Source organism: Eubalaena glacialis, chromosome 18 (genome assembly GCF_028564815.1).
Source record: "Eubalaena glacialis isolate mEubGla1 chromosome 18, mEubGla1.1.hap2.+ XY, whole genome shotgun sequence".
NCBI lineage: Eukaryota > Metazoa > Chordata > Mammalia > Artiodactyla > Balaenidae > Eubalaena > Eubalaena glacialis.
The window spans coordinates 61646493-61664307 of NC_083733.1; the positions used below are offsets into that span (position 1 = coordinate 61646493).

The following is a 17815-nucleotide window of genomic DNA, read 5'->3' on the forward strand; positions in this document are numbered from 1 at the left end:
TATGTGTGTGCTGCATGTAACATAACACACTCACCTTTCTGTGGTCAAACTTAAGGTGAGTCACGTTACATGGATGAATTATGCCTTTCCCTCAGAGCATCACCTGAGTTCCGTTCAGGATTTACAGCCTAAAGTTATCAAAACATTTGTGGTTTTCAGAGCCTTTCGGGTTTTGGAATTGCAGATAAGTATTACGGGCCTGTATGGCTGTTTAGAAAATGGTTTTTATTACATTCTGCGCAGATGGGGAAACAGGCTGGATTAAGCAAGCCCCAGGTTGCCCAGCCCAGCCCTGGCAAAGCTGGAATTTGAACCCGGGTCCAGCCACTTCTAGGTGGAAGGTTCTTCCTATCCCTGCCGCCCTGACACCGAGTGCCCTTTGCTTCCGCGGTGCCCTGAGCCCAGCCCCTTGCTAACCTCGCCTCTCTCCTTCACACCTTACCTGCCTCCAGCTCCACGTGCAAGAAGCTTCTGGCAACCACTTGAACCCAGAGCCCAGCCAGCCGGCCCCCAGCGTGGACCTTGACTTCCTGGAAGATGATATCCTGGGCTCACCGGCGGCGGGGGGCGGCGGCGGGGGCGGCGGGGGCGCCGACCAGCCCTGTGACATCCTCCAGCAGAGCCTCCAGGAGGCCAACATCACCGAGCAGACACTCGAAGCCGAGGCCGAGCTGGACCTGGGCCCCTTCCAGCTGCCCACCCTGCAGCCTGCGGATGGCGGGGCCGGCCCAGCGGGGACCGGAGGGGCTGCCGCCGTGGCCACGGGGCCCCAGGCCCTCTTCCCGGGTGGCGCTGACCTGCTGGGGCTGCAGGCCCCGCCCACCGTGCTGACCCACCAGGCCCTGGTGCCGCCCCAGGACGTGGTCAGCAAAGCCCTCAGTGTCCAGCCCTTCCTGCAGCCCATGGGCCTGGGCAATGTGACCCTGCAGCCCATCCCAGGCCTTCAGGGCCTGCCCAACGGCAGCCCCGGGGGCGCCGCGGCGGCTACTCTCGGCCTGGCTCCCATCCAGGTGGTGGGCCAGCCTGTCATGGCACTCAACCCGCCCACCTCCCAGCTCCTGGCCAAGCAGGTGCCAGTCAGCGGTTATCTGGCTTCGGCAGCTGGCCCTTCAGAGCCAGTGACCCTGGCATCAGCCGGAGTCTCGCCGCAGGGGGCTGGCCTGGTCATCCAGAAGAACCTCTCTGCCGCCGTGGCCACCACGCTCAACGGGAACTCGGTGTTCGGAGGGGCGGGAGCCGCCACGGCCGCGGCCACCGGGGCGCCCTCGGGACAGCCGCTGGCGGTGGCCCCGGGCCTCGGCACGTCGCCACTGGTTCCGGCGCCCAATGTGATCCTGCACCGCACGCCCACGCCCATCCAGCCCAAGCCTGCCGGCGTGCTGCCCCCCAAGCTCTACCAGCTGACACCCAAGCCGTTCGCCCCCGCGGGCGCCACGCTCACCATCCAGGGCGAGGCAGGGGGCCTCCCGCAGCAGCCCAAGGCCCCCCAGAACCTGACTTTCATGGCGGCGGGCAAGGCCGGCCAGAACGTGGTGCTGTCGGGCTTCCCGGCGCCCGCCCTGCAGGCGAACGTCTTCAAGCAGCCTCCCGCCACCACCACGGGCGCGGCCCCGCCGCAGCCCCCCGGGGCGCTGAGCAAGCCCATGAGCGTGCACCTCCTGAATCAAGGCGGCAGCATCGTCATCCCCGCCCAGCACATGCTGCCGGGCCAGAACCAGTTCTTGCTGCCCGGCACGTCGGCAGTCCAGCTCCCCCAGCCGCTCTCGGCCCTGCCAGCCAACGTGGGCGGGCAGATCCTGGCGGCCGCAGCCCCGCATGCGGGCGGACAGCTCATTGCCAACCCCATCCTCACCAACCAGAACCTGGCGGGCCCGCTGAGCCTGGGCCCCGTGCTGGCCCCCCACTCCGGGGCCCACAGCGCAGCCCACATCCTCTCGGCAGCCCCCATCCAGGTGGGCCAGCCAGCGCTCTTCCAGATGCCCGTGTCGCTGGCCGCGGGCAGCCTGCCCACACAGAGCCAGCCAGCACCCACCGGCCCCGCCGCCACTACCGTTCTCCAGGGGGTCACTCTGCCCCCCAGCGCTGTGGCTATGCTCAATGCCCCCGACGGTCTGGTGCAGCCCGCCACCCCTGCCGCCGCCGCCGGGGAGGCCGCGCCTGTCCTCGCGGTGCAGACGGCGCCCCAGGCGTCCCCCGCGGTCAGCACGCCGCTGCCTCTGGGCCTCCAGCAGCCGCAGGCACAGCAACAGCAGCAGCCCGCACAGGGCCCTGCCCCGCAGGCCGCCCCAGCTCAGGCCTCCACCCCCCAGCCCAGCCCAGGCCTGGCGTCCAGCCCGGAGAAGATTGTCCTGGGGCAGCCGCCCTCTGCCGCCGCCACGGCCATCCTCACTCAGGACTCCCTGCAGATGTTCCTGCCCCAGGTAACCAGGGCGGCCGGGCAGGGGAGGGGACGGCAAGGGCAAAGGCAGGGGCAGGGGGTCTGCGTGGAGAGGGGCCAAGAGCTGGAACCGGGTGTGGTTGAAGCAGCGAGTGGGAGGGTCCTGTGGGTTAGGGAGAGCGTCTCGGAGATGGTCCCCCAGCTCCAGGTCCCCGAGGAGGAGGCCTGAGGGTGACAGGGCCAACTGACTGACACAGAGACAGACAAGGAGAGTGACTGGCTGACAGACTGCCCACTTGCTGGAGGGTGGGAGAGGGGTCACACAGAGAGAGTGGCTGAGACATGGACGGACAGACGGGGCAGGAGAGATGGACATTGGGGTGGAGCTGGAAGACGACTCACGGGACTGAGGGGACGGAGCTGCCCCGGGTTGCGGCCTCCTGGACCCTGGGGCTCCCTCCCAGCGCCCTGGCCTTGGTGCCCACCAACCGGTTCCCACCACCCGCTCCCCTGGTGCATCAGTGGGGGCGGGGTGTCAGGGTGGGGAGGCTGCGGGTCCGTGGGGATGGCCTCTGACCCTGTGCGGGCTGCCTGTTTCAGGAGAGGAGCCAGCAGCCCCTCTCCACAGAGGGCCCCCACCTCTCCGTGCCCGCCTCGGTCATAGTCAGCGCCCCGCCTCCCGCCCAAGACCCAGCCCTGACCACCCCCATCACCAAAGGAGCTGGCCTTGGCCCTCAGGCCCCCGACAGCCAGGCCTCCCCGGCGCCGGCCCCCCAGGTAGACGAACCCCAGCAGCCTCTGTCCCAGCGCAGACCAGCCCTGCCCCTCGCCCCCCCTCCCCGCTCCCTCTGCTCGCTCCCTGGCTGCCCTGCCTGCCTCTCTGTCTCGCTGGCTTGGGAAACGGTGCTCTCCTTGGCTCCCCAGATGTTTCCTGAGGGTCTCCTGACAGTCATGGATGCCTGAGACCACACTCTAGTCAGGGACACAAGATCCACACAGCAGGAAATGGATTAGGTCCTAGAATGATCATTTTCCTGTCTGGATAACTAATATTCAGGTAGCTCACATTTTAAGGAAGATACCAAGAGGTCTAGATCTAAAGCCCCCTCTCCTGCTTTCCCTCCCAAGGTGGTTTCTTGCACTCCTTTCCCATGCATAGACAAGCAAAATGACAACTGGATTCCTTCCCTTCCATTTTTACAAAAGTGATAGCGTACTCTGCATGTATTCTGCACCTTTTATCATTTAAAAGTTCATCTTGGAGACTGTACTTCATTCTTTTACATGATTGCATAGTATTCCATTGTGTGGAGGTACTATTATTTATTTAACCAGTTGTTGGGAATTTAGGTCACTTTTGGTCTTTAGCTGTGGATGAGCAAGGTTGCAAAGAAGAACTCTGTACATGTGTCTCTTTGTAGGATAAGTTCTTTAAAAGGAAATTGCTAGGTCTAAGAGCAAATGTATTTGTAGTTTTGACAGATATTGCCAAATTGCTCTGGAGTATAAATTGGTTTAACAGATTATCAGCAATATATGATCTGTGCCTTTTTGCCCCCACCCTCAGCAATATTGAACTTGGCCGATCAGATAGGTGAAAATAGTACCTTGTTTTGTTTTAATATGCATTTTGTTTTACAGTAAATGAGGCAGGGCGGGTTTTTATAGATTTAGAGCTATTTGTGTTTTCCTTTCTATGGAATTGTCTGTTCATATCCTTGGCCATTTTCAAATTTGGGGTACTGGTCATTTTCTTGTTGATTTGTAGAAACTCTTTACATATTAGAGAAATTAGCCTTTGTCTCATATGAGTCAGCACATCAGCATTTGAGAGGTTAGGGTGGGCCACCTTTTATTCTGGAGGGATGGATGTTGTACTCGTTCGAAAAGGACCAGTGGGTAGGTGGATTAGGGTAGGCAGGAAGAGGAGGGAGTAACATGAGCGAGGTCCAGGAAGGCAGAAATCAGCTGGGCCTTGGCCTTAAACAGCCATGATTTCATTCTCAGGCTCTGCTACTCACCATGTGACTTGAAGCAACTAGTTTCTTCATTCCATCAACAGTTGTTTAGGGAAAGGGGTGCACTACGTATGTGTCAGGCCTTGTGCTAACCCTGGGCGAGTCCCTGTAACTGCCAAGCCTTGATTTCCTCATCTGGAAAATGGGAATAATAGTTTCTTTATAGGTCTGTTAGGACAAGTAAACCAGTTAATATGTGCTTTGCACAGAGTAAGCACTCCATAAATATTTGCTATTATTATTATTATTATAGCTATTGTGTTTATGGGTCAGTCCAGAGGGACATGGGGCCAGGATGTCCTCAGGTCATCTCTACCCAGAGAGGAAAACCAGGGAGGAGTAGGGGAGGGGCGAGGGGCCGCCTAGCCCATGAGAGTCTCAGGTTGGAAGCACTGTTTCTAGAGTGGTCGGACCGGGCCTGGGTCCCTGGGGCCAAGGGTGGTCCCCTCTCCGAGGCTCGCGAGCTCCCGTCCTCAGCTGGAACGTGGGGCTGGTAGGAGCCCTTTTTCCGAGTGCTGTGGTTGAGAGCCAGGCCAGGGCACATGTGTACTCTGCCACTTGAATGTTGCATACCCTGGAGGTACTTGTCTAGACTCGCTCCTTGGGTGACCAACCAGCCCAGTTTACCCAGTACCGAGGAGGATCTCGGGAGACGAGACTTTCAGTTTTACAACTGAGACGGTCCCAGACAGACCAGGACAAGTTGGTCACCTTCCTGACTCCTCCCGGCCCTCCCTTGCCACCTTCCCTGCTTTACATTTCTCCATAGCACTGACCACCCTCTGACCAGGCTGCCTGTTTTCCCTGTTTCCTGTCTTCACTATAACGTAAATGCCCCTCTGTAACGTATACTCTTCACTATAACGTAAAGTCCACGAGGCAGAGAGTTGTGTGTGTTCAGGTGCTGCTGTCTCCCCAGTGCCCAGAACAGTGCCTGGCCTGCACCAGATGCTTGGTGAGCATTTGTAAAATAAATGAATGGGAAAAAAAAAAAAAAAAAAAATGAATGGAGGAAGGAACCCAGCCACACACACGAGCACCCGCCCGGCGCTGGGCACTCCACGGCGAGAGCAAAGGGAGAGCCATTACCGATGGGCACTAGGTGTGCCTTGAAAACCACTGTCCCGGAGAATTGTTGTTCGGGGAAGTTAGGAACAGGGATTCTACTCCCGACCCTGCCACTTACAGGCTCTGTGACCTCCGCCAAGTCCCTTACCGCTCTGTGCCTCGATTTCCTGACCTGTCAAATGAGGATGATGATAACGGCATCTACTTCATAGGCTGTTGTGAGGGATAAATAAGTTAATGTATGTAAAGTGCTTGAACAGGGCCGGGCATGTTGAAAGTCCTGCAGCATGAAAGAAGCCGGGTGAATTTTCCATGAAGGGCCAATAGGAAACATTTTAGGCTTTGCAGGTCTCTGTCATTATAGCCTGGCAGCAGCTCTAGATCTAGATTCTAGATAAATGAATGAGCATGGGCGTGTTCCAATAAAACCTTATTTATGGACACTGAAATTTGAATCCCCTGTCAGTGTCCCAAGTCAGAAAATATTCTTCTTTTGACCTCTTTTCAACCATTTAAAAATGTAAAAACTGTTCTTAGCTTGCGGGCCATACAAAATGGTCGGCTGAGCGGGTGGCAGGCCACATTTGGCCTCTGGGCCATAGTTTGCCAACCCTTTTGATGTCTTTATTTCATTACATAGACACGCAAGGCTTCATTTATTCAGTCCCCTATTCATGAATAGTTAAGGTGGTTTCCTGTGGACTTGGTAACAAACCACACTCCCATACATATTCTTGTATCAGGCTTTGCACATGCATGAGAATACCTGTAGGGGTAAATTTCTAGAAATAGAATTGCTGGACCAGAGGGTATACAGTCGGCCCTCCATATCCACAGGTTCTGCATCCCCGGATTCAGCCAACCACGGATCAGAAATACTCGGGGAAAAATATTCCAGAAAAAGCAAAATTGAATTTGCTGCGCTCAGACAACTATTTACATAGCATTTACATTGTATTAGATATTATAAGTAATCTAGAGATGATTTAAAATATACGCGAGGATGTGCATAGGTTATATGCAAACACTGCCATTTACATAAGGGACTTGAGCATCCTTGGATTTTGGTATCCGAGGTAGTCTTGGAATCAATCCCCGTGGATACAGAGGGTTGACTGTAAGTGCTTCCCAAGCATGTTATGGACCAAACCGGTTGCTCCTCTGTGAGGTCTGTGCCAGTGAAGGCCTTCTCCCACAGCTTCCTCAACCCCAGATCAGCAGCCGACTCACTGCTGGCCAGGCGGAAAAATGCACTCCTCCTCCTGCGCGTCTCTCTAATTCTGCGTCAATCGAGCATCTTCCCATCTCCTCACGGGCAGTTGGAATCTCTCAGTAAACAGTCCACTCATGTGGGAATTTAAAAAAAAAGTGATTATAAAAATAATTTCATGCTTCTTTAGAGAATTTAGAAAATACAGAAAAGAACCAAGAAGAAAAACAAATCGCCCATAATACCAGCATGCAGAAGCCACTGGTAACATTTTTGGTATGACGTTTCCTTTTGGCCTTGCTTTTTTTTCTTCCCATCCATTTAAAACATTTGTCCTTTTTGACATTAGGTATTATAGTCACATGGTTCAATCATGAAAAAGCATTTTTAAAGTACGGGGAAAAGCATCCCACCCCATGCCTGCATTCCCAGCCCCCGGCCCTTCCCCATAGCCTCAGCACTTACTTTTTGTATCTCCTTCCAGCTCTGTGCATATACAGCCTCGTGCAAATATGGGTTTACATTTCTCTCTCTCCAGCAGGTAGCACATTATCCACTTACTTGGGCAGCACATGGGGAGTTGCCTTGGTCCTTTGTTACAGTGGAGAAGTATTCCTCTGTACAGATAGGGATGGACGAGCATTCATCCCCGGAAGTGCTGTCCTGATGCACGATAGACCACGTCCAGGCTTTGGTCCTCCACACAGAGCTGCAGTAAACAACTCAGCCACCTGTCATTTCCCACATGTGCAGGCATATCTCTCTGGTCACTTCCTGGAAGCCTGTTTGCTGGTTCAAAGCACAGGTGCACTTAGAATTTGCACAGCTGCTGCTGAATTGCATTCCTCTGAGGCTGTAGCAAATGGTGCCAGTTTAGACCCCCAAAGGCAATGCACGGGTGTCTTTATGAGACATACGGCTTATTCCTAATGCGATGCCTAAACATGGTTCCATAGGGTGTTTTGATTTGCGTCTCTCTTATTACAAGTGAGGTTGAACATCTCTTGAAATATTTCAGCCTTTTGTGTTTCTTTTTCTGCGCACTGTCTGATCATCTCCTTTGCCCCTTTTTTCTCACTGCTTGTTATTCTTTGTGATTTCTAGAGGCTCTTTGTATGTGAGAGAGATGAGCTTTGTCTAGGCTATGAGCTGCAACTATTTCCCCCAGTATGTCATTTGGTTTTTGACTTGGTTTGCGGGGAGTATGTGAGTATTTATCTCTGTATTTTTCATGAGGATGAGATTCTTTTTTTAATTTTTAAACTTTTTTGGTTACTTTTAAACTTTTCTTTTCTTTCTTTCTTTTTTTCTTTCTTTTTTTTGGCTGAACCATGCGGCTTGCGGGATCTTAGTTCGCCGACCAGGGATTGAACCCGTGCCCTTGGCAGTGAAAGCGCAGAGTCTTAACCACTGGACCGCCAGGGAATTCCCTAAACTTTTCATTTTAAAATCATTTCAAACATACAGCAAATTTATAAGACTAGTACATGGGAATAATACTCATGAGAGTTCTTTAGTCTCTGACCAGATGTATTAGTTGTCTATTGCTGTGTAACAAATTACCACCACCCCCCCAAATGTAGCAGCTTGAAACAACAAACATTAACTTATCTCACATGGTTTCCAAGGATCAGGAATTGGAAGCAGATTAACTGGAAGGTTCTGGCTCGTGATCTCTTAGGAGATTATAGTCAAGGTATCAACCAGGACTGCAGTGATATGAAGGCTTGACCCGGCTGGAGAATCTGCTTCCAAGATAGTGCACTTGTGCAACTGCTGGCAGGAGGGAGGGCCTATGTAGAGACGAACTGAGGCTGAGGCCTCTCCGAAGGGCAGCTCATAACATGCTCTACAGTTGGCTTCCCCCAAGTGCCTGATCCAACAGAAAGAGAGCAAGAGAGCACCCAGGATAGAAGCCACAGTCTTTTTTATAATATAACCTAATCTTGGAAGTGACGTGTGGTCACTTCTCCTGAGTTCTTTTGGCCACTTTTGACCAGAGACCAACCCTGATACAATGTGGGAGACTGAATCCAAGGAGGCGGGGATCGCTGGGGGCCATCTCAGAAGCTGGCTGCCCCGCCACATTTACCCACTGTAAATATCTGGCTGCGTTCGCTTTAGCTGTAGCCCTCTCGGCATGTATACATTCTTTTTTTCCTGACTCATTTGAGAGTAAATTGCAGACATCATGCTTCTTTACCCCTTAATATTTTAGCATAGTATTTCAGCCCTTGAGAATAAGAGCATTCTCTTATTCGATCACAGCAGAGTTATCAAATTCCGCAAATCTAGCCGTGAGACAATACTGTTATCAAATCCACTACCCATAATGCAGTCTAGCCAGTTGTCCAGTGATCGTGTCATGGATCATTCTCCTTATCTCACTTAGCATCTGGCACATCTGTGTTGCCACTTCACCAAGCCCTTGGAAGCCTGTGCTTGTGGGGGTCGGGGGGAGGTGTCGAGTGGGCCGGCTGCCTTCACCCTTACTCACTTTAGCTACTCACCTGCTGCTGCCATTGGGTTTCTTCTCCTACTTTCTCTATTGTAAATAGTCCCACAGTGGCCAGCCCTGTGAGCATGCACCTGAATGCTCCTTATCACAGATTCCTGGAGGGGGGGATTACCAGGTCAACTCGAGGGTCTTTCAAAACCACCAGATCAAACCGCCTTCCAGAGCGTTGTCCAGGTGACAATCTCACCAGCCCCTTGAGAGCCAAGGTCCAAGCTTCTGATACCTCCTTAGAGGTGGCAAGCCTTTGGGGACATACAGAGTGGTTGATAGGTTAGTTGGTTTTTTAACTTTGAATTGCCAGAAGTTATTCAGGGCCAAGCTTGGAGGCTTAAAGCAAGCCATGACTCCGGAATTGTCAGTTGGCCCACTTTGGAGGCTTGAAGCAAAGAGCCCGAGCTCTGGAGCGTGGCAGCCATGGGTGGCCTTGGGCAAAGTCCCCTGAGCCCTCTGAGCATGAGTCCTCCTTGCTCAGCTTGGAAGTCACTCACTGGGTGGTGTAGATAAGCCAGGGAGATGAAGAGCACCTGTCCGAGACTCGACCAGTAATTTTGGCTCCCTGGCCTCAATTTCTCATCTGTGAAATGGGTCCAATATCATCACAGCTCTCGGGACAGTGGAGAGACCACACAAGTGGGTACAAGTTCCCAGCCGTACGCGCTGGATCAGTAGTGTGCACCGTCACTGGGGTACAGTGAGCAGAAAGGCACCAGCTCAGTGTCAGGTACCCGGCTGGTCCTCGCTGGTTCAGCAGTAGCTGCCGAGGTTATGGTTCTTGGGAGGTGACCTCAGAGGGAAGAGAGTGCAGAGGGCGCTCTGGCTGAGGTGTGTTGTAGGCGAGGTCACTGTACGTGTTACAGAACTAGTGCCCGGATTGCATGTGCGAGTCTGACACATGCGTGTGCATATGCGCGCACACACACACATGCACGCGCATACCTGCAGGCTCACATGGCTCCCAGGTAGGCGTGCAGCCACGGCCACACAGGCACACGGAGGCAGCGGCCACGGACACTTAGAAGGGGACCCGTAACTCATGGGCTGGTGTCCAGAGGGGCCTGACCCTGACCCTCAGTTTCAGTCCTTACCCCTGCCTCCTTGGATCCCCTAGTCCCCAGCCGTGCCCTCCTCGGCCATCAGCCCCCCGCCCTGGTAGGCAGCCACAGTGTCTGTGCTGGTATCTGTTTTCCTGGGTTAGCTGGACGGTCGGGCCAGGGCCGGTGGCTGGAACGCTGCCCCCGCCTGGCCGCCTCCCTCCCCCTTGCTGCTGTGCTCTGCTCCCCGGCCCCCCGCCTCCCCGCTGGGCAGCTGGTGTGGTGCCCCTGCCGCCGCCACTGCTTCCTACGCTGCTACCCCCAAAGCCTGCAGAGCTCGCCTTCATCTGGGGGGCCTGGGTGGGGGCACATGGGGAGGGGGGTGAGATTGGAGGGCAGAGGTGTGGGGGGATGGGGGGGACGGATGGAAGGGGGAGCTGGGGACAGACGGTGTGGGGGAAGGTGGGGGACGGGTTGAGGGAATGAGGTAGGTGAACGTGTGCAGGGCTTGGGGGGGACGGGTGGAGCGGTGAGGTGGGCAGTTCAGACGTGAGAGGCGGGAAGGGCGGTGGGGTCCTTTCAGGGCAAGGGGTGGCTAAGAAGGGGGGGTTTCTGGTGGGAGTGGCCGGAGTCCCCAGTGTCTTGGGGCAACGGGAGCCAAGGCTGGTTCTGACCCCCGCCCCCTCCCCTCTCCCTCCCTCCCTCCCCTGCCCAGATCCCAGCAGCGGCTCCGCTGAAGGGCCCAGGCCCCTCCTCATCCCCATCACTACCTCACCAGGCCCCTCTGGGAGACAGCCCTCACCTGCCCTCCCCACACCCTCCACGGCCCCCTTCCCGCCCGCCCTCCCGACCCCACTCTCGCCCACCTTCGCAGCCCCAGAGCTTGTCTCGCCCACCCTCAGAGCCCGCCCTGCACCCTTGCCCTCCGCCCCAGGCCCCCCCCACTCTGCCTAGCATCTTTGTCATCCAGAACCAGCTGGGCGTGCCCCCACCTGCGAGCACGCCGGCCCCCACTGCCCCAGGCCCACCGCAGCCCCCTCTGCGACCCCCGTCCCAGCCCTTGGAGGGGCCGCTGGCCCCAGCCTCCACCTCCTCTGTCGTGGCCTCCTCCTCCGAGACGTCCTCCAGGCTGCCAGCCCCCACGCCACCCGACTTCCAGCTCCAGTTCCCCCCTGGCCAGGGGCCCCACAAGTCCCCCACGCCCCCTCCGACCCTCCACCTGGTCCCCGAGCCCGCAGCGCCCCCCCCACCGCCTCCTCGGACCTTCCAGATGGTGGCCACCCCCTTCCCGGCGCTGCCCCAGCCGAAGGCTCTTCTCGAGAGATTTCACCAGGTAATCGGAGGCAGGGACCAGCCCCCCGCCCGCCCCGCCCTCCCCTTCAGTCCCATCGGAACCCCTGGCACTTCATGGCTTTGTCTTCGCCCCCAGCCCTGGTTCCTGGCCGCCCCCACTCCTAGCGTGTGCCCCCCAGCCACCTGTCGCCCTCCTCAGGTGCCGTCCGGAATCATTCTCCAGAGCAAGGCTGTGGGTGCCCCCGCCGCCCCGCAGACCTCCGCCAGCCTGGGGCCCCTTGGCAGCCCCACCGCCTCCGGGCTGGTCAGCGGGCAGGCCCCATCTGGGACCTCCACCGCCCCCAGCCATGCCCCGGCCCCGGCGCCCGTGGCCACTGCAGGTAGGGGAGAGGTGGCCCATGCACGAGAGCTGGGGGGCCCGAAGGTGGGTGGACGGGGGGCTGAGAGCCAGGGAGGACGGGCTAGGGCAGAGCCTGGGGGCCTGAGCCCAAGGGGTCGCCCAGACCTCCCGGGACAGGGAAGGTGGAGGAGGAAGGGCCGTCTCTCCAGATGTCCCTCCAGGGGGCACTCCCTCCAGGGCTGACACAGCCACCAAGGCCAAAGAAGCAGAGGAGTGAGGGGTGCAGGGTCGTGTGTTTGGAGGTGCGCGCCTTCGTGCCAGTGACCCCTGAGCCCTGTCTGCCCCACCTCGCCCCCAGGCCTCCCTCCTCTGCTTCCCGCTGAGAACAAAGCCTTTGCCAGCAACCTCCCGACCCTGACTGTGGCCAAGGCCGCTGCATCTGGGCCAGGGAAGTCCTCCGGGCTGCAGGTAAGGGGCCACCAGAGTGGAGGGCTAGGGCCCGAGCGACATCACCGGGAAACCGGGACGGGGGCCGGAGGGGCAGGGGATGCTGGACGGCAGACAGAGACGGGCAGATGAGACACAGCCTGGCGATGGGTGAGACACCAGGACGGTCTGGGCGGGGGGGGGACACACGAGAGACCGAGATAGTTGGACAGAGACCCCTCCCGGACACCAAAATGACAGGGTGATGATAGGAGAGATGGCTTGAGTGAGAACCCAGACGGTCACTGGGGACTGGAGCAGGTGAGAGGTTGAGACTGTAGGAGGAGGGGCTGCATGGGCTCGGGACAGGTGGGGTGAGACCCTAGACGGAGGGGCAGGGCGGGGTGGGCAGTGAGACACTGAGTCAAACAGACGGCGGAGATGGGGAGGTTGCGGGGAGAACTAGGATAGTGGTACCCAGACTGGAGGGGCGAGACAGGGAGTGTGCGGGGTCGGGGGGAGACCAAGGCGGAGACCAAGATTCGAAAGAGCTTGAGAGGGAAGACCGGGCATGAGCAAGGGAAGTCAAGAGAGAGATTTAGGCAAAATGAGAAGAGTCTGTGCAAACCAGATGCCGGACAAGGACGAGGGATTCAAGGGCCATTTGGTGGGCAGGGAGGGAGACACCAGGCGGAGGCCGAGAGACCCAGGCCGGATAAGGGGCTGGAGGGGACCCAGGCGGAGGGCGCCGAGGGCTCGAGCCTGCCTGTCACCCTCTCCTCACCGTGTCCCGCCCCTGGATCCAGCCCGGGTCTTCCCCGCAGGTTGAATGTGATGGGCAGAGCATCCCGCAGCTGGGACCAGGACCCCATCTCGGGCGACGTCGGCCCCCTCCCATCTCTGTCCCGGGCTGGGGGGTAGAGAGGGTCAGGCTGCCAAGGGAAGGCTCCTCCGTCGCAGTACCTCTCATTGGCCTCTTCCCCCCCCACCTCCCCACCCCGCAGTATGAGAGCAAGTTGAGCAGCCTGAAGAAACCACCTGTCCTTCAGCCCAGCAAAGAAGCCTGGTGAGTTCAGTGCTCGGTCCTTGTGCCTTCCCACCCCGTGCTGTCCCTCCACCTCTCATTAGCCCTGTGGTTTGGGCAGTGCCATTTCCCTGAAGACCCACAGCTTCCCCCTCTAGAAAGTGAGGTGGGAATAGTAGTGATAATCGGGTGATGGTGAGGGTTCAGTGAGGCGGTATTAGGAGCATTCATGAGGCAGCTAGGCTGCTGGCTTCAGGAGGGAGGGATTCGGCGTGGCTTGGTCACCTCTGCACCCCCAGCATCTCAAACAGGCCTGGGGCAGGCAGTGCTTCGTATCAGGGGATGGGTGATGAGCGTTTGGGCGGGTGGAAGGATGAATGGGAGCCTGGGTGAATAGATGGATGGATGGTAATCAGACTGGTGCGTGGCTGATCCGATGGCTGTTTGGGTGGATGGGCGGCTTGCCTGCGTTCTGTCCCTCTCTTCTGCCCTCCTTCCACCGAGAGTGTTGGTCGTGTCCTCATACAGTGCCCAGTCCTGTGCTAGATTCTGGAAACACCAGCCAGACCAGGTCCTGCCCCCGTGGTGTGCGGGGGGCTGCTGGTCTAGAGCACAGGGTACAGCCAAGCATGTCTGGTGGGACATTATGTCTGGTGTATTATGTACATTCGTACATAATGTTTACGTGCTGGGCTAGAAAACAGCCCATTGAAAGAACAGGATCTTATCAACCAACCAACCAGGGGCCCAACCTCCCTGCCGGCCTCCCCAAGCCTGTTGCTGGGTCAGAGGCAGAGCGGGGACATGCTGACCCCAGGTGGCAGGAGACGGTATTGCATGGAGGCTGAGTCTCAAGCTCTGGCCTCTGACTCCCAGCGCTGCCTCTTCCTCGCTGTAGGTGCTTTGGGTCAGGGACTTCACCTTTGTGGACCCCCGTTTCCTCATCTGTAAAATGGGCATAATGATAGCGCCTACTGCCTTTGGTTGTCCCCAGAGATGCACTGAGGCAGAACAGGCACATTCAGCACCCGTTAACACATACGCCCCCAGCGTTCCCTTCCCTGTCCCGTCGTTTTCTGCCTTGTGGCCTGGGGCTCAGGGTCCAGGATCTGCTGTCTCCTGGCCTCACCACCAGCTCTGTGTGTGTGTGTGTGTGTGTGTGTGTGGTGTCCTCCCCACCCCCCAGCTTCCTGGAGCATTTGCACAAACATCAGGGCTCCGTCCTGCACCCTGACTACAAGACGGCCTTCCCCTCCTTTGAGGACGCCCTGCATCGCCTCCTGCCCTACCACGTCTACCAGGGTGCCCTCCCCTCCCCCAACGACTACCACAAAGGTGAGGCCTCCCCTGGGACTCTCCCCACCCTGTCCCCGGCGTGTGGAGGCGGGTGGCGAGGACTGCAGAGGGTGCCGAGGAGCAGATGCTAGTGCAACTCTGCACGCGCCCTTGACTGTGGGTCAGGATGCGCCCAGCTCCGTGCGCATCTGCGGGTCCCTAGGTCCCCAACCTCTGGGCCTCCGGACCCCTTCTCTTCCTCCACAGTGGACGAGGAGTTTGAGACGGTCTCCACGCAGCTGCTGAAACGCACCCAGGCCATGCTCAATAAATACCGCCTCCTGCTCTTGGAGGAGTCCCGGGTAGGGTGGCCGTCACCTTCCTCCCCGGGGGACCCTGCCCTTTCCCCTCACCCCCTCTGGGCAAGAAGGAGGGAGGGGGGCTGGGTGGGATCACAAGGACAGTTTGGAATGTGTTCCCATCCATGCCGGTTGCTCGCGTCCCCTCCCCCACCTCACCTCTTCACTTGCCCGTCTTCTCTTCTCTCCCCCCTCAGAGGGTGAGCCCCTCAGCGGAGATGGTAATGATCGACCGAATGTTCATTCAGGAGGAAAAGACCACGCTGGCCTTGGACAAGCAGCTGGCCAAGGAGAAGCCTGGTGAGAGGGGAGAGAGGCCGAGTCCCCCACTCCTACCCGCGTAGTGCCCAGTGCCAGAGCCGCCGAATTAGACTTGGGGCGGGAGCAGGGTGCGTGGCCTTACCTCACCCCACCACTGGGCGGCGCCCGAGCCCCGCCTTCCTGCCGAGTGCTCCCGGCTCTGAAACCACAGAAAGCTGAGCTCATCTTCCTCCTCCTCCATCACCGTGTGTCCATTTCACCTCCTCGATCCTGGCCTGGATGGAGGGAACATCCTGCCACCCCCGGGGGATAGAAAAGCAGGGGAGCAGAGCCAGGACTGGGGTGAAGCAAGCAAGGTGCCTGGGTTGCAGAAGTTAAGGTGGTGTCCACTCTCCGGTGCTGACCTGTGCTTGCACACTGGGGGGACTTGGGAATTGGGGAAAGGGTCCTACCTAGCAGTATGTCCTCAGGACTTGATGAGTCAAGGGCTTAGCCCCGGGCCTGGCAGGTAGTAGGCGCTCAGTGTAGGCCGGCTCCTCTCAGCTCTGCTCTGCAGGCGCCTCGTGCTTTCCCTAACCCCCTGGGTTTTCTTGGCCCCCTTCTCCTGCAGATGAGTATGTGTCTTCCTCGCGTTCCCTCGGCCTCCCCATCGCCGCCTCTTCCGAGGGACACCGGCTCCCCAGCCACGGCCCATCACCGTCCTCGGCGTCCGGGGCCCCGACCCAACCCCCTCTGCACCTGCCCACCAAGCTGGTGATCCGGCACGGTGGGGCGGGCGGCTCCCCTTCCGTGAGCTGGGCCCGGGCGTCCTCCTCCTCCCTGTCCTCCGCTGCCTCCTCCCTGGACGCCGACGAGGACGGCCCGATGCCCTCCCGTAACCGCCCGCCCATCAAGACCTATGAGGCCCGGAGCCGCATCGGCCTCAAGCTCAAGATCAAACAGGAAGCCGGACTCAGCAAGGTCGTGCACAACACAGCCCTGGACCCGGTGCACCAGCCCCCGCCGCCAGCCCCCGCCGCCCTCAAGGCGGCCGAGCCCCCGCCCCGGCCCCCGCCGCCGCCCCCCGCCACCGGCCAGATGAACGGCACAGTGGACCACCCGCCGCCGCCGGCTGCCGCCGACCGCAAGCCGCCGGCGCCGGCCCCCCACTGCCCCCGCCTGCCCCTCCGCAAGACCTACCGCGAGAACGTGGAGGCCCCGGGCGGCGGGGCGGCCGAGGGGGCGGTGGCGGGCAGAGCCCGGGGTGGCAGCCCGGCCCCGCTGCCCACCAAAGTGGACGAGGCCACCAGCGGGCTCATCCGCGAGCTGGCGGCGGTGGAGGACGAGCTGTACCAGCGCATGCTGAAGGGCGCCCCGGCCGAACCCGCGGCCGGCGCCGGGCAGGGCAGCGGCAGCCGGGAGCCCGGCTGGGAGGCGCCCCCGCTGCCCCCGGCCAAGCGGCGCAAGTCCGAGTCGCCCGACGTGGACCAGGCCAGCTTCTCCAGCGACAGCCCGCAGGACGACACACTCACGGAACACCTCCAGAGCGCCATCGACAGCATCCTGAACCTCCAACAGGCCCCCGGCCGGACGCCCGCACCCCCGTACCCACACGCCGCCCCGGCGGCGGTCACGTCTGCCTCCCCGACGCCCCTGCACAGGCCGGAGGCCTACCCGCCCTCCAGTCACAACGGTGGCCTCGGCGCCAGGACGTTGAACAGATAACACCGGGCTGGTCTTCCCTTCCCTGTCCCCTCGCTCCGCAGGGACGCCGCGGGGAGGGGGGAGGGGGGCAGCCGGGCGTCTGACCTCAGCCTCCTGGGGGACACGAGCCGGGGACCCCTTGAGTTTTTCTTGCCTAAGTTATTTGAGTCACAAAGGCCTCGTCCCCCACCTCCTGCTTCAGCCGGGTTGTTGGGTGGGGGTCGTGGATTTCGGGGAGGGGCTGTAATGTAAACTGTCCCCCTGCCAAAGGAGGGGGTAATCCTGGTGTGTCGTTTCCTATTTCTTCCCATTTCCTGCACACTCCGCCCCCCCCCCCCCCCCCACCGGGGGACACGTGCGCTTTTGCCAGGGATGAGGGCTTCCTGGCTGTCCCCACTGCTCACGCGTCTCCGGGTACCGGGCCTGTCCGTGTGGCTTCATGGATCCCTGCGTGGAGGGCGCTCAGAGCCGGCAGGGTCCTTGCGAGCTGCGCTCAGCCTCTCCCCACCGCCCCCCACAGGCCGAGAAAGGAAACGCACGGGAGGGGCGGCGTGAGCCTGCATCCCGGTACCCCCAGCTGGGAGCGCTGTGCCCGCGGGCAGCTGTGTCCCATCCATGTGTGTGCGTCCCGCTCCGTGTCCTATGTCCCTCTGTGTGCGCTCGAATGAGAACGAGAGATTGCGAAGCCTCCAGTCCCTCGACTGAAATCCGAGCACCTCCAAAACAGGAAACCGGGGTCTTCCTCCCACCCCCTCCCCAGCCAGTCTTCCCTCTGTTCTTCCTGCCGCCAGCCACCCACGCCAGATTTCGAAATCTTGGAGACAAAACTAGTACTGTAAGATAAATTTTTTTGTACTGTATTTATTGTGTATAACGATTTTTTTAAAGGAGACTTCTGTACATTTAGAACTCTTGTAAATTAAAAAACGATC

At 58.8% G+C, this 17815-nt stretch overlaps 1 protein-coding gene across 4 annotated transcripts in view; it reads left to right on the top strand.

Annotated features, from left to right (window-relative positions):
- BICRA (BRD4 interacting chromatin remodeling complex associated protein) overlaps positions 1–17771 on the top strand; it is a 74216-nt gene extending 56445 nt beyond the window's left edge. For 3 of the 4 annotated variants that reach the window (XM_061173376.1, XM_061173379.1, XM_061173377.1), the window contains 10 exons: positions 453–2420; positions 2978–3154; positions 10938–11555; positions 11652–11895; positions 12214–12323; positions 13286–13347; positions 14492–14640; positions 14848–14942; positions 15137–15239; positions 15811–17771. In XM_061173376.1, the coding sequence (XP_061029359.1) occupies positions 453–2420; positions 2978–3154; positions 10938–11555; positions 11652–11895; positions 12214–12323; positions 13286–13347; positions 14492–14640; positions 14848–14942; positions 15137–15239; positions 15811–16904 (4620 nt within the window). In that variant the 3' untranslated portion in view covers positions 16905–17771. The remainder of the gene's footprint in view (positions 1–452; positions 2421–2977; positions 3155–10937; positions 11556–11651; positions 11896–12213; positions 12324–13285; positions 13348–14491; positions 14641–14847; positions 14943–15136; positions 15240–15810) is intronic. The other variant, XM_061173378.1, reaches the window with a different exon arrangement.
- The last annotated feature ends 44 nt before the right edge of the window (positions 17772–17815 follow it).